At 37.1% G+C, this 15,225-nt stretch overlaps 2 protein-coding genes across 6 annotated transcripts; both read left to right on the forward strand.

Moving 5' to 3' along the window:
• Nucleotides 1–1,767: 1,767 nt before the first annotated feature.
• On the forward strand, nucleotides 1,768–7,969 carry LOC113751594 (U-box domain-containing protein 4-like). Of its 5 annotated transcripts, none has more exons than XM_027295648.1 (8): nucleotides 1,768–1,896; nucleotides 2,331–2,442; nucleotides 3,736–3,884; nucleotides 4,290–4,343; nucleotides 4,624–4,904; nucleotides 5,093–5,209; nucleotides 5,311–7,332; nucleotides 7,422–7,969. In XM_027295648.1, exons 4-8 carry the CDS (start codon nucleotides 4,304–4,306, stop codon nucleotides 7,473–7,475), a joined length of 2,514 nt encoding a protein of 837 aa, XP_027151449.1. In that variant the 5' UTR covers nucleotides 1,768–1,896; nucleotides 2,331–2,442; nucleotides 3,736–3,884; nucleotides 4,290–4,303; the 3' UTR covers nucleotides 7,476–7,969. The 5 variants fall into 5 exon arrangements, with proteins under 5 accessions (XP_027151449.1, XP_027151450.1, XP_027151448.1 ...); XM_027295649.1 differs by having other exon boundaries at nucleotides 2,372–2,442; XM_027295647.1 differs by lacking the exon at nucleotides 2,331–2,442.
• Nucleotides 7,970–11,955: 3,986 nt separating this feature from the next.
• On the forward strand, nucleotides 11,956–14,976 carry LOC113751081 (ABC transporter F family member 4). The gene is made up of 2 exons (XM_027294944.1): nucleotides 11,956–12,134; nucleotides 12,502–14,976. The coding sequence occupies exon 2, from the start codon at nucleotides 12,509–12,511 to the stop codon at nucleotides 14,690–14,692; it is 2,184 nt and encodes a 727-aa protein (XP_027150745.1). The 5' UTR covers nucleotides 11,956–12,134; nucleotides 12,502–12,508; the 3' UTR covers nucleotides 14,693–14,976.
• The last annotated feature ends 249 nt before the right edge of the window (nucleotides 14,977–15,225 follow it).

Genomic DNA, 15,225 nt, shown 5'->3' on the forward strand with positions numbered 1-15,225 from the left:
GGGAGTCTCTCATAATTGATAATCCTCGTGGTTTTTAAGTGGTCAAAATGAGAAAGTCGGAAGTGGCGCGCGCGGCAGAAGATGCACTAGTAGTATTTAAAGAAAAGAATTAGACTCGGATCACTCTTTCTCTTTCCTGTTTATTTCCAAAATTAACACCTTAATACAAAAAAAAAAAAAAAAGATGCACCACCATTTAGTATTTGATTGGAGACGCATCTCATCTCACCACTGTTTTGTGTTATTTGATGCATCCGAAAAGGAAAGGTAGTTAAAAGAAAACTCCAATACAACGGAAAATTCCAGGTAACAATGTGGCACTTTTGTCACCCTCACGGGAGGCATTTGGAATATTTCCAGCAGACCTCTTTCATCATCTATCAATTCAATCTTGAACGGATGAAAAACATGAAGCTGTTAAAAGTGAAACCAAATGCAACAATTATCAAACCTTTTATCAAACAATCCGGCAGGCGTACAAGCAATTCTAAATCTATCTGGGCTTGCGTATCATTAATTACTCGTCTAGCAGTTTAACTATGTGAATTATCTGTTAAATACTTGTCATTAAGACAGTGCTTATGAGGGAACGAACGATATTAGCATAGTGAACGGAGCACCACTTAGAAATTTTGGAATACTAAGGCCCTGTTTGGACAGTGATTTTCCTCAGAAAAATTGCCACGTTTCCCGTGAACACATTTCCTTATCACCTTTTTACCTCACATATATCAAATCGCTACAGTATTTTTTTTTTTTTTTTTTATATAAAAAATCTAGAAAAATGCAATCCAAACAAGGCATAAGTATAAAGTTTGTGAAGATGAGATGATGTGCTATTTAATATTGGGTTATAAGTAAGAAGATTGATTTTTATTACAAATCTCACCAACAATACACGCTCAAATTTGGACCCACTGATTTGAGGGTTAAAAGCGTTTAAAATGTATCGTCCAACCGTTCGACTTTTGCACATATGGAATAAACCCACCAACTCCTACCTTTGCTGATTTGGACATAAAACCTGAACCTTTTAACAAAATATCTCTTCTTCAACCGCTTTCTCCCTAATTCCATGGTATCTTTTGAATTTCGGTTTTTTTAAATATATATATGTATATTATCCCCTTTTTCTATATATATGTTATTCAAAGACACTGCAACATTTTCACACGGTAAGTGTTGCAGAGTCAAATAGTCTCGCAATATTATTGATTGAGAATATAATTGTTGGATTTTAATACTACAAACATTATTATTCACATGGTAAATGTTGCATAGTCAAGAGTCAAATATCCTCGTAATACTACTATCGATTGAGAACTTAATTGTTGAAGAAGCATGGTTCTTGAATGTTAAACTCAATCTCCATTTGATTAGATGAATCGAAACTGTCTTATGCAAAATGGAGAAGATTTTTTTTTTTTTTTTGGGGTTGAAAGTTACCTATTAAATAGTAGTGTTTGTGAGTCCTAAGAACATACAAAACTTGAAACAAAATCTTAACATAGCATAAGAATTTAAGTTTTTGGGGGTGGGGGGGGGGACAATTTGAATGCTTTTCCAACCTTTTTTTTAAAAAAAGAAAGAATAGATTACAAATTCGTTTATTTGAGCCCAAGACAAATATGGTTAATTGTTTATTCATGTACACAACCAAAACTCCGGGACAATTAAAAAAAAAAAAAAAAAAAAGAAGGACGTGGACAAAATAAAAGCATTAAGTAGTAAAAGAGAAATAAAATAACACGGGAAAGACGATGACAGAGAAAACCACCAGCAGGAGCTGAACGACGAGGAAATTTTACAGAAAGTCTTTAGACGGGGAAAGGTTACCAAGTTGAACCAAACCCCCTCCAGAAAACGACGACGTTGCTCTCTTCTTCTCCAACCAAGGTATTCACTTTCTCCTTTCTTCAGCAAATTTATTTGATCCGTCGCCTAGGGTTTTTCTTTTTCGTCTTCTGTTCCTGATCCTTGTGGTTGTGATCGCGTTTGTTCTTCCAAAATCATTTCAATTAAAATTAAGCTCAGAAAGAGAACAAATTCATCTCGGGAATCCTAATTCCATTGCCGTGGACGTGAATTGGACGCTTGTGGATGTGAAATGTATGCTCATGTACTGATTTGTTACTTACGAATTGGTTTTTCTCACTTTCTATATGAATAGGAAATTGCTTATTTATGTTGCTTTTGCTGATTTATCTGGTTCTTTTGTTCGAGTTCTTGATATATGTCTAAATTTTTTGTATTCTTGAGAAGCACTTGGTGGTTTCGTTGAGGTTTATGGGATAGTTGTTGATTTTAGCCTGCTTTTTTGAAATTTCAAGTGGTTTGCGTGGAAATGTTTGCCAACCATAATCACTTACAGGAACCTCACCCAAGGCTTGTCACTGTTACTTTGAGGTCAAACCATAAAAAATTCAATTGCTTTTAGGCAAGGTAAGTATGTTTGTCAGGTTCAATTTTCATTTCTTAAAAGCAGATTTTTTTTTTTTTTTAAATATGTATTTTCTGGTGCTGTTGCTTGTGGTACACCTCAATGAAGTCGATGGTTCTGCAATTGAATTTTTATAAATCTGGTAGGGTTTGATAGAGCTTGAAAAGTACTAATATTGTATAATCCTTCATTTCTTCAAGAAATTCATTTTATTTTTATGGGAAAAATTTACTAAGCATTTGCAGTTTTAGATAATTGTCTCAATTGTCATGCTTTGTAAGACATCGTCCTCCTTTTACAATTGGTGTCAGTTCTGTGTCATTTAGAAAGTGTCTGTGAATTTTATTTTTAGGCTTCCCTATTGCCCATTGGAATGCCTTTATACCCTGGCTGCGGCATACTAAATCAAGTAATATCAAGTCATGTTACTCATTCTTTTCCCAGTTTTTGCACTTATATCATGAATACTTGTTTTACTGAACCATATGCTGGCATGAAACTCATTAGGCGCTTGAAGCTAAATTTTATCTTGGTTCCCTAATAGGGATTTATAAGCTTTTCCCGTGGTCATATTTTTTGGTCCTTCGGTTTCGGACTTTAGATTTAGAAGTTGGCTCTAGTTTGAGTATGCACTCTCAGTAACCGAGTTTCTTCGATTTGTTGAATAGTGTACCATGCAACAGGAAAGCATCCAGACCTGTTGTTTGGTTTCTGACTAATCTCTTGCCGTCTTTCATTCCTCACTTCTCTTCTCCACCCTTTTTGCAAAGCACATCCATAAAAACTTCTTTAAATGTTACTATGCACTCTTGTAAAACTTTCTCATCACATTCTATTACCTATTGGCTTTCTGAAGTGGCAAGAACAAGCTACAGATCTTCTTTTTTAGAATACTTATTAGGAAAGGAAATACATTGGGGCATAGGTCCCCTGTCCCCTATCCTTTATCTAGACGTGTTGTGGTGTAAAAAGATGCAAATCCAACAAGAAGAGAAGGCAGGGTTCGGTGTTTGAAAGGTGGGGCCTAGTGGTTCAAGTATCTCCATTCTCGTGCAAATGTCTATCCCTACGCACCAAAGCTTCTCCCATACTCTCTTATTTTGACAACAAATGATGCTTCTCCCTAGAAATAATGCTTCAAGTGATTGCCAACAATTACTTATCTCTCACCACTTTGACAACTTAGTTGCAAGTTGCACTTCATTTTTTTTTTAGTGAAGTAGTGAGAGCAGATTACCGTATCTAAAGTTAATTTGCATTCTATGGGATTCACGGTTGACAGTTTTCTCTTGCAGGTTATCAGCATTTTGTTGTTCCTTCTATAATAGCCCAATTGACCTAAGTCATTTTAAGGATACTCTTCTTCCCTCTGTTTACTTTATCAGCGATCAGCACCATACGAAAGATTGCATGAGGGATTAAATTTACAGCTTTACGAAGTAAGGTATTTTTTCTGTTTTGTGTGAATGGTGGCTATAAATTTTTGTTGAGTTGCAGCTAATCTTAATTGTTCGTCTTGCATATTACTATACAAGTGAGCATATAAAAGAATCAAGTTATTTTTAAGGTGCCCTTTAGGTTTTGAATTACCAGATCTGTCTTTTCAAAAATTTCATACATAAATAGAAGAGATCATTCAAATTTAGGTCCTTCAGGTTTTCTCAATGATAGGAGGTGGAAAATGCTCTGAATAACTGGATGTGATAATTTATTTCTGTATATTGTCAACTACTCAGGCAAACAGTCTCTCTCTCTCTCTCTCTCTCTCTCTCTCTCTCATGCACAACCTACTGACATACACACAAGTTGATTCCTTATCTGTATAACTGACTTGCTTGACTGAAAGCAGATTAGAAAACCCGTATGTGTGGATGCGATTTTTTACACACAACAATCAATAAAGGTGCCACTCTTTCTCTATTGACCAAATTTTAGGGAAAAGATGTTTTATTATCTGTCAGAAGTTCTCTTTCTTCCTGTTGCACTTGTTATAAAACAGTGTAATTGTTGCATCTTGGTTTAAGCTGGAATAATTCTCTTCCTTTTTATTTGTTACCTATTTGTTGTAGTGAAAATTCCATTTCTTTATAGTCTTGTTTTAAAGTTCACTAAATTTTGGTAAAGGAATCTTTCAAGAGAGTTCATTCTTGATCTCTGAACCCTTTCTCAATTCGATTGACCAGGTGGAATGGAGATAAAGTTGCTAAAAGTGCTTGTAAACAGTATATCATCTTTTTTTCATCTGTCAGCTCGTGAAAACTTAAACTTGCAACCAGTTCAGAAGTATTATCAAAAGATTGAAGAGATACTGAAGTTGGTAAAGCCAGTTCTGGATGCCATCATTGATGCTGAAGTAACTTCTGATGAAAAGCTTCAAAAGGCATTTACTGGGCTTGGTAATGCTGTTGAAGATTTGAGGGAGCTCTTTGAGAACTGGCAGCCACTGATGAGTAAAATTTATTTTGTATGTGTTGAGATCCTCTATTTACAAATATCTTGAAAATATTAATGCAAGGAAGAAGGCAGAACAGAATATTTCAGCTAATTTAATATGTTGAAATAGAATCTGTCTTTTCCTGTGCTGCATGTTAATTGGGACAACTGATTTTGGAACCATTGACTAGTGGAACATAATATTTGCCTGATATGTAGGTTCTGCAAGTTGAATCACTGATTGCAAAAGTGAAAACTTCTGGACTGGAAATTTTTGAGCTGCTGAAGTCTTTTGATGGATTCCTCCCCGCGGAATTAAGTGTGGCATCTTTAGAGGTATTGATTCAATGAATTCTATTTTGCTGGTGTTGAAAAATTGGCTGTGGGGTGTGTATATGATGACTTGTTTGCCTAATCTATTGTTCTTTGAGTTGCAGCTCTGCATACAGAAACTCAAGCATTTAGGTAGTGAACAAACATCAGCAATTATTACAGAAGCTATTAAGGATCAAGTGGAGGCATCTGGAGCAAGTTCGGACAGCCTGGCAAAAATTGCCGACTGCTTGCGCTTAAAATCAAATCAAGAGCTTCTCATTGAGGCTGTAGCCCTTGAAAAATTGAAAGAGAATGCTGAACAAGCTGAGAAGAATGGAGAAGCTGAATATTTAGATCAAATGATTGCTCTTGTCACCCACATGCATGACTGCCTAGTTTTGATGAAACAGTCCCAAAGCTGTAGCCCTGTACCAATACCTGCCGATTTCTGTTGCCCTCTGTCACTTGAACTCATGACAGACCCTGTAATTGTTGCATCTGGACAAACTTATGAGCGGGCATTTATCAGGAAATGGATTGATCTTGGGCTTACTGTTTGCCCCAAGACACGGCAAACTCTAGCACATACCAACCTCATTCCTAATTACACTGTGAAGGCACTAATTGCAAATTGGTGTGAAACAAACAATGTGAAGCTGCCTGATCCCTTAAAGTCTATGAGCCTGAACCAGCCTGCTTTGCTTCTTGCACATGCTGAGTCTGGTGTACCGAAGGATTCCCATGTTCAACCACATTCCAGGAGTAATCGTTCTGCATCACCAGATTCAACTAGGTCTTTAGGTTCTCCTATCGGGTCCTTAATCTCATCTAGTGTAATCCAACAAGAGGGATCACCTCCATCTCATCCACATTCATCTTCTGAGGATTCTCTGCCTGGAGTAGCTGGAAATGGACATGGGCTGGATATTGAGAATGTGCCACGGAGAAGTTCTGAGGATAGATTGGTCAACTCCGGAGATAGAAGTGGTCAGCTTTATTTGTCCCCATCTAGAGACAACAGTGCTGGGGCAGATGAACAGTCATCTCAGGGTCATAATAGAACTCAATCAGCTTCTAGCACCCATTCTAATTCAATGCCTGGTGATGGCAATGAGGCACCCTCCCAGGGCTTAACTTATGGTTCTGATGTTTCGGGGGAGGTTACATCGGCTCCCCAGCCAGCTTCTAATTTAATTACACCACAAAGAGAGCCAGAGTTTGCGTCAAGACTGGAGACAAGATCTCGAAGCCAAACTATTTGGCGTAGACCGTCTCAGAATTTTGTTCCAAGAATTGTTTCTTCTCCTGCAGTTGAAACAAGGGCCGATCTTTCTGGTGTTGAGGCTCAGGTTAGAACACTAGTTGAGGACTTGAGGTGTACTTCCTTGGATGTGCAAAGAAATGCCACTGCTGAACTTCGCCTACTTGCTAGGCATAATATGGATAATCGAATTGTGATTGCAAATTGTGGTGCTATTAGCTTATTAGTTAATCTACTTCATTCAGCAGACACCAAATTACAAGAAAATGCAGTTACGGCTCTTCTCAACTTATCAATTAATGATAACAACAAGGCTGCAATTGCAAATGCAGATGCAATTGAACCTCTGATTCATGTTCTTCAGACTGGTAGTCCTGAAGCAAGGGAGAACGCTGCTGCCACTCTTTTCAGTCTTTCAGTCATTGAGGAAAACAAGGTCAGGATTGGGAGATCAGGAGCAATTCAACCTCTAGTAGATCTATTAGGAAATGGAACCCCAAGGGGAAAGAAAGATGCTGCCACAGCTTTGTTTAACTTGTCAATATTTCATGAAAACAAGGCACGTATTGTGCAGGCTGGTGCAGTGAAGTACCTTGTAGAATTGATGGACCCTGCTGCAGGTATGGTTGATAAGGCAGTTGCTGTTTTGTCGAATCTTGCAACTATTCCAGAAGGAAGGACGGCAATTGGCCAGGAAGGAGGAATCCCAGTTCTGGTTGAGGTTGTTGAGCTGGGTTCTGCAAGAGGTAAGGAGAATGCTGCTGCTGCTCTCTTGCAATTATGCACTAGCAGCAATAGATTCTGCAATATGGTTCTCCAGGAAGGTGCAGTTCCACCTTTAGTAGCATTGTCACAATCTGGTACCCCGAGAGCCAGAGAAAAGGTATTTTATTAAATCGTTTGTGGTTTCTTTTTCTTTGTTACCTTTTTAGGCGTTGAGTTAAATGTAACGAGGCTTTGGCTCTTTTGCAGGCCCAAGCACTTCTTAGCTACTTCAGAAACCAACGAAATGCAGGCCGGGGTTGATTTTGAGAGTGGAGCTTTGCTTCCATGGAATTGAGGTAGAACATGAAGTGTGTAAATCATATGTTGAAAATAATTCTTATGGATTTCCTATTTATTAGATGATTGTTGACTTGTGGAAAGACTGATCCTTTGGGGTTTGATTGATCCCTCTTAAATAACTTTGTTGTGAATGGGAGAAATTCTCTGGCAAGTTTTGGTTTTGCTGCCTTTCCGTGGAGTCATGACTCTCGTGAATAGTTTTCTTTCAAAAAATAGATATTTTGTAAATTTACTTCTCCAAGGTTTTTCACACCGAATTGATACAGCGAGATTTCTGGGTGCTATTCCCCTGAGCGTACTTCGACTGCTTCGGAGTTTTTTCTGGGCGCATTTGGACTTGTGCCTGTGGCGATCTCCTTTTTCAGCCATCCATGTGTTTCTTTTTCTCTTTACTTGGTTTTGCTTTTGTATCTGTATATGAAGTTGTAATGTGATGGAATGTAAATTTGTCGTTATTATGAGAGCATTCAAATTGTTACGCTGCTGGTCTTGCTTAGCAGTACTCTGATATAATCTTGCCTTCAAAAACTTATTTCAAAGGTTCTAATCTTCATTTTGTGATACCTGATAGGAAAATTCTTGCTCATCAGAGGCCCACAGAAAGGGAAAGGGGAATGGGGATGGCGGATTGTAGATCGATTCAACGAAATTGTTCCAACTCGGAAAGAGTAAAGTAACGCAAAACAATAAGGGGGAAACCGGGGGGGGGGAAGGAATGCATCATTGTACTTGAACATAAGCATCTACACCTGTATATTCATTTAACCTGGGAATTTAAAGCCAATCATTTCCTTGGAAAGACTAGAGTTAAAAGTCTTATTTGAACTATTATTGGGCTTTTACGTGAAGTTATTCTTGTAGAGATGACATTTGGTTTAAACTCTCTGAGAAAGGATAGGGAAAAGTTGAAGAACCAACGGAACAAGTTTTTCCTTTTAAAGCAATGTTGAATTTTGAGGACCGTTTAAACATCTTAAATGAGGAACTTTATAGATACTCTTCTAAAATGAAAGATTTTGTTGTAAACTTTAATGATTTAAGGGTTCCATCATCCATGGCTCTCCGAAAAGTTAAAAAACGAAGAAGAGGGCGTGGGCAGAGATAATTGTTAGATCCACCGTTCATGAATGATGTAATATTTTTGTACATCCTTACAACAGATGTATGATATTCTGTTAATGTTTATATGGATTCCATGTACAATAATTGTATTTCTATTGTGATGGATCTTATGTACAATAATTGCATTTCTGTCGTAAAGTTTTACAAATAGTTCAAATAGAATTAGAGTCGGTTCAAAAAATGTTATACTATTCGGGACAATTATTAATGACAATTGTCTATACCCTTATTCCCCAAGAAAAAAAGTATGTACAGGCAGAAAGAAAAGAAGGAAAAGAATTGTAGGTTCAATTTGAAAAAAAAATAATAACAACAATTAGTTAAAGCAACCATTTTGAACACTCCACCCTAGGAAAAGTAATAAAAAGGTTCCTCAACCAAAAAAAAAAGGAAAAAGAATTAATAATATTCTTTTCTTCAAAACAGCAACATGTGAATTAACCAAAAGAAGTAGTATAAAGGTTTGTACAAGGCCATTGTCTTATGCCAAGAATTAAGAGTTCTTGATCAAATCCTTTTTCCCTTCTTCCCTCCAACCCCTTCCCCGGTTCCTTAAATCCCACAATTCTAAAAAAAAAAAAGAAAAGAAAAAGAAAAACTTCCTCGCAACTAAAATGAAAGGGAAAAAAGAATTAATAAATGATATGTCAGTTTCCTATTTTTTTTATGTTTACCTTGTATATATGAAGAATGGGTGGTTTAATATTTTGCCTTCTGTTCGCCACGTGACGTTCTATTGATGCAACAAGTGATACATCTCTATATTCAAAACAATGATATCCTTTATTGTTAATGGGCCCGATGACTCAAAAGATTTCAGCCTAATGAATAAATTTTATACGTCATATTATAACTGTTTGGCCCTTAAAAGGGGTGGCCTTTACCGAAAAAAAAAGAAAAAAAGAGCGTGACCTTTATGTAGTTCTTTGAGCCCCAGTGAGTTAATCTTAACTTAATTAAATTATAATTAATTAACTTATTATCTGGTTGGATGGATGTGCTGTCTAAACCATGACTATTGAATTAGGCTTAATGGACTAATAATAGGTTTCAACCCTAAGATAAATTTTAATTAAATTCTAATTACAGTTTCTCTATTATTACCTACAATCACATTCATTAACACGTGAATAACTTATCACTTATTTTTAGGATAATTTCAGAAACCTCCCCTGAAATTTCTGACAGTCTCACTCACCTTCCCTGAACTTTGCAAAATATCAGCTACTTCCCCTAAAACTAAGTAGAATGTCTCAAATCTCACCCAATTCAAATGCATAAACAATTTTAAATATATATCAGGAGAGAGAAAAACACTTCATCCCACATCTGCCCTCAAGATTATCATTAGTGACTTAGGACTTGTTTGGCACTTGAATTTTTTGCCAAGTTTGTCTGCTACAAGTTTTTTAAAAACTTTAATTACAGTAACCTCAAAAAATTTGTCAAAATTTTTAAACTATATATTTCAAAATATTCAAAAATTTACATACTTCAAAAATTTTGTTAAAAACTTCTTCAGTAAGTTACAGTAAAATTTTAGACAAACACCCAAAAAACTCACTTGTCAAACGGGGCCTTAATTTTGTTGAACAGTATAAACCATCTAATAATAATGAAATTTCAGGGGATGTATCTGAAATTGATGGAAAAGGCAAGGTGCCTATTGCATTTTGGAAGGTAGAAGCCAATACCTTTTTGTGCATAGCTAAACCAACGATAAAGAGCAAATAATAGTTAAGTTGGTTGATCATTCGCTATTAGTTTTGCATCTAAATTATAGTTAAGTTGGTTAATCATTCGTATTACTCATTTAACTAATTCTGTCAAAATAGTTTCGAAATATATCATAAGTTATGAGGGTATATCTGTCAATTCATCATTAATGATATCACAAATAGGGCCCAATAACCTGACAGGGGAGGTATCTGATATTTTACAAAGTTCAGGAGAGGTGAGTGAGACTGAAATTATCCCTTTATTTTTTGAAGCAACTTTTATTTAGAAAATTCAGTGCCACTTAATTAATTCAAATGTTTCTCTAGCAGTGACGTGACATGAACACTTAACAATTTTAGTGCTCAAATTATGCGAAGTAACAGGGGCATAAAAACCACCTTGATCATATTCTCTAAAGATTCATATTCTCAACCCTATAAAGTTCCTTATTGCTACTAGAGTAAACCATGATTGGCTCTTTCAAAGTAGCAAAACACTACTACATTTCTTGCACATTGCTATTCTTGCTATTGCACATCATTTTTTTTCTTTTTGCCTTTCATTCATGCCAAATCAAATAAGTCTAGCCCTGATGTTTATGGGTGTTCATTGGCCAATAATCGGGAATTTGGTAAAAAAAATTTTGGTAATTCAAAAATTGATTTTTTAAGACCAATATTCAATCACTGTCCAAACCTTAGTTTGATAAATTGGACCAGAGAACCAGTAATTCGGTAATATCTGAAATATCAATAGTGAGTTAATATATTTTAATTTTCTCTAAAAAATTATTGTAACAAAATAATATCTTATATGTTTTTCCAATAAAATTCAATCAACTCAAACAAACATAATATGTAAAAAAAAAAAAAAGAAGGTTCATAATCCTAAATCCTAACTCATAATCTCAATTCTTAAATAACATTGAAATATATAAGAATTTCAAATTTAATTGTTAAGCTAAACTTCAGCGTATCAACTTCCATTAAAATTTTACGTCCAATTATAGTTATAAATAGTTTAACTAATTAGTATTTAGTGATAGGATTAACATTTACTCTTATATTTAGTAATATAGATAAGTGGGCAAATATTCTACTTTGACTTCTGTTGATTTTAAGTGAAAGAATGATTTTACTTAATTATTCTTCAAATTTTAAGTGGGCATTGGCTGTGCTCAGCACAACCTGAATTCTGCTTGTACTTCGTATTGGTTGCTCTAGTAAATCTCATGCTGAGTCTTTTGGCAGCCGATTAACCACTGGGCCAATGGCTCAGTGTCCACCTGGAAGGGGCTTAAGTCCCTTCTTGGATTGTAGATGAGGGTTCAAATCTCACCTGCAGCAAAAAAAATCTAAGGGTTGTGTCAGAGCATTCCCTTGATCTAGTTGGGTCTGTATACCTACTAGCCTCCTACCACAGCCTCCTTAGGCTTCCCTCCCCCTAGATTAGGATAGAATAGGTTATACAAATGTATACAAAAAAAAGTCTTTTGGCAACTGACACGTGTGATCACAGCCCCCATATGAGTGGACCAGATGCGTGCGACCAAGACATGTAAATGCACTAGTGTTGCTTCCTCTTCCGGGCACTTAAAAATTTCTTTCTTTGCGGCTTCCGACCCGATTTCCCTTTCGGATTGATATACACTGCAAAAATCCCTCCCCTGCCAAGCTCCCAACATACATATTCTTTTGTAATTAAAATTTCCCAAACCCTAGAGAAAAGCTTTCCACGAACTTGAGATCCAAAGCGAGCTCCTTTTCATTTCTTTCCAAGGTATCATCAAATCGTTCTGGGTTTTTTTCTCTTTTATTATTTGCGCCCCTAAATTAGGTTATTTAGTCTCTTTTGTTTATTGAACTTTTCTGTATGTTGGTTTGCGTTCTGTCTTTTTTCCCCTCCTCGAATTCAATTCATCATCACATCCCATGAAGAATTGGTTTAGATGCTAGATTGGTTATCTTTTTCTTCATCTACTAAAAGTTTGATATTAGATGACCATTCATTCGTTTCCTTTTCAATTGATCTTTAATTTTTTTTTTCGGCTGGCTGTTATCTGTTATCGTTTCCTTTTTTGTTGATTTTACGGGTCTGTGCCTCATTTACTTGTTAATTTTGGTTGTTTATTTTTTGGTCATTAAAGCACTGCGATGGGTAAGAAGAAAACGGATGATGTTGGGGCTAAGCCAAGTGGTAAAGACGGGAAAAAAGAGAAGCTTTCAGTTTCTGCTATGCTTGCTGGTATGGACCAGAAACCTGAAAAGACCAAGAGTTCATCTTCTTCGTTGAGCTCTGTAACTAGTAAGCCGAGGTCAAAATCAGCTCCCAAAGTGTCAGCTTACACTGATGATATTGATCTCCCTCCTTCTGATGATGAAGAGGAGGAAGGCTATGGTTCTGATAAAGAGCAGGGACAGAATGCTTCTCGTACGCATCCAAGCAGACAGAACAGAATTGATGGTAGGCCGCTTGAAATTTTGGTTACTGACAAAGAGTTGAAGAAACGAGAAAAGAAGGATATGATTGCTGCCCAAGCTGCTGAGATTGCTAAACAAGAGGCCCTTAAAGATGATCATGATGCTTTTACGGTAGTTATTGGTAGCCGTGCTTCTGTTCTTGATGGTCAGGATGAAGCTGATGCCAATGTCAAGGATATAACAATTGATAATTTTTCGGTATCTGCTCGGGGAAAGGAGCTCTTAAAGAATGCATCAGTTAAGATATCTCATGGAAAGAGGTATGGATTGGTTGGTCCCAACGGCAAGGGCAAGTCTACTTTATTGAAGCTTCTTGCTTGGAGGAAGATTCCCGTACCCAAAAACATAGATGTCCTTTTGGTCGAACAAGAGGTGGTTGGTGATGATAGAACTGCTCTTGAAGCAGTTGTTGCAGCTAATGAAGAACTCATCAACCTCCGGCAAGAGGTAGCTAGTTTGCAGAAGGCATCTTCAGATTCTGTTGGTGATGAGAAGGACGATGATGATGATGATGCAGGGGAGAAGCTTGCCGAGTTGTATGAAAAATTGGAGCTAATGGGTTCGGATGCTGCAGAGGCTCAGGCATCAAAAATTCTTGCTGGGTTGGGTTTCACCAAGGATATGCAGGCCCGTCCTACCAGGTCATTTAGTGGTGGTTGGAGGATGAGAATTTCACTAGCTCGGGCACTTTTTGTTCAGCCAACTCTGTTGCTATTGGATGAACCCACCAATCATCTTGACCTGAGGGCCGTTCTCTGGTTAGAGGAGTACTTATGCAGATGGAAGAAAACTCTTATTGTTGTTTCGCATGACCGTGATTTCCTTAATACTGTTTGCAATGAAATTATTCACCTCCATGACATGAAGCTGCAATATTATCGTGGAAATTTTGATAGTTTTGAAAGTGGATATGAGCAGCGTCGCAAAGAGATGAATAAGAAGTATGAGATTTATGACAAGCAGTTGAAAGCTGCCAAGAGGTCTGGAAGTCGCACTCAACAGGAGAAGGTCAAAGATCGAGCCAAATTTAATGCTGCCAAGGAAACGTCCAAGAGCAAAGCTAAAGGCAAGGCTGATGAGGATGAGCCGCAGCATGAGGCCCCTCAAAAGTGGAGAGATTACACTGTGGAGTTCCATTTCCCTGAGCCTACAGAGCTAACACCTCCCCTCTTGCAGCTCATTGAAGTTAGTTTCAGCTATCCAAATCGACAGGATTTTAGGCTATCTAATGTAGATGTTGGTATTGATATGGGAACTCGTGTTGCTATTGTGGGGCCTAATGGTGCTGGGAAATCTACCTTGCTGAATCTTCTTGCTGGTGATTTAGTTGCCACAGAGGGTGAAGTTCGGAGGAGTCAAAAGTTAAGGATTGGCAGATATTCACAGCACTTTGTGGACCTTCTGACAATGGATGAGACGCCAGTTCAATATCTTCTTCGTCTTCATCCTGATCAAGAGGGCCTGAGTAAACAAGAGGCTGTTCGTGCAAAGCTGGGGAAATTTGGACTCCCCAGCCATAATCACCTTACTCCAATTGCAAAATTATCTGGAGGACAAAAGGCCCGGGTTGTCTTCACTTCAATTTCCATGTCAAAGCCACATATTTTGCTATTGGATGAGCCAACTAATCATTTGGATATGCAGAGCATTGATGCACTAGCTGATGCGCTTGATGAGTTTACTGGCGGTGTTGTCCTAGTCAGCCATGACTCAAGGCTTATATCACGCGTATGCGAAGATGAAGAACGAAGTGAAATTTGGGTAGTGGAGAATGGGACTGTCGAGACTTTCCCCGGCACTTTTGAGGAGTACAAGGAAGAGCTCCTCAAGGAAATAAGAGCGGAGGTTGATGAGTGATGTGACATGTAAGATTTATATTGCACAATTTCTGATATACAGTCCTGGCAAAGCTAGTTAAACTTTTTTCCAAGTTACCAGTCTATCTGTGAGAGCAATATTTTCTTTAATTTTCTTTTCTAAGTTTTTATTTTCTCTTGCTGTTAATCATTTTGATACATGATTTTTGAGTGTACTCACCTGTGGCGATCTTAGGGAACAGGTATATTATATTGTACTTGGTGCAATATTTTTGGCTGTCTTGGATGGTAGGCCAATAAATCTGCTGGAGAATTTTCCCTTTACGTCAAATGTGTTTGATTTGTTTCATTTGCATCTTGAACTGATTTATCTGTTGTGTGGCTTCTAATTTATTATCCTTCTCCAACTCCTGTTTTTGCTTTTAAAGAAATTAGAAGTTGTTGAGAAGATTTGGAACCTTGATAATTATGGCTTGAGAAGATCAGAAATAGTGTTCCAAAGTCCACACTGAGATTTTCCAAATGGTTGTCTGTTTGGGACAGAAAATTAGCTTGAAATTTATTAGTCATTAG

Source organism: Coffea eugenioides, chromosome 11 (assembly GCF_003713205.1).
Source record: "Coffea eugenioides isolate CCC68of chromosome 11, Ceug_1.0, whole genome shotgun sequence".
Classification (NCBI taxonomy): Eukaryota; Viridiplantae; Streptophyta; class Magnoliopsida; order Gentianales; family Rubiaceae; genus Coffea; species Coffea eugenioides.

Bases quoted from the DNA above. Each gene is read 5' to 3' on its own strand.
- LOC113751594 (XM_027295648.1), top strand. From the start codon at position 4,304: ATGTGTGGATGCGATTTTTTACACACAACAATCAATAAAG. The intron at 4,905-5,092 runs GTATGTGTTGAG...CCTGATATGTAG, and splicing joins TGATGAGTAAAATTTATTTT to GTTCTGCAAGTTGAATCACT. The intron at 5,210-5,310 runs GTATTGATTCAA...TTTGAGTTGCAG, and splicing joins TAAGTGTGGCATCTTTAGAG to CTCTGCATACAGAAACTCAA.
- LOC113751081 (XM_027294944.1), top strand. From the start codon at position 12,509: ATGGGTAAGAAGAAAACGGATGATGTTGGGGCTAAGCCAAGTGGTAAA.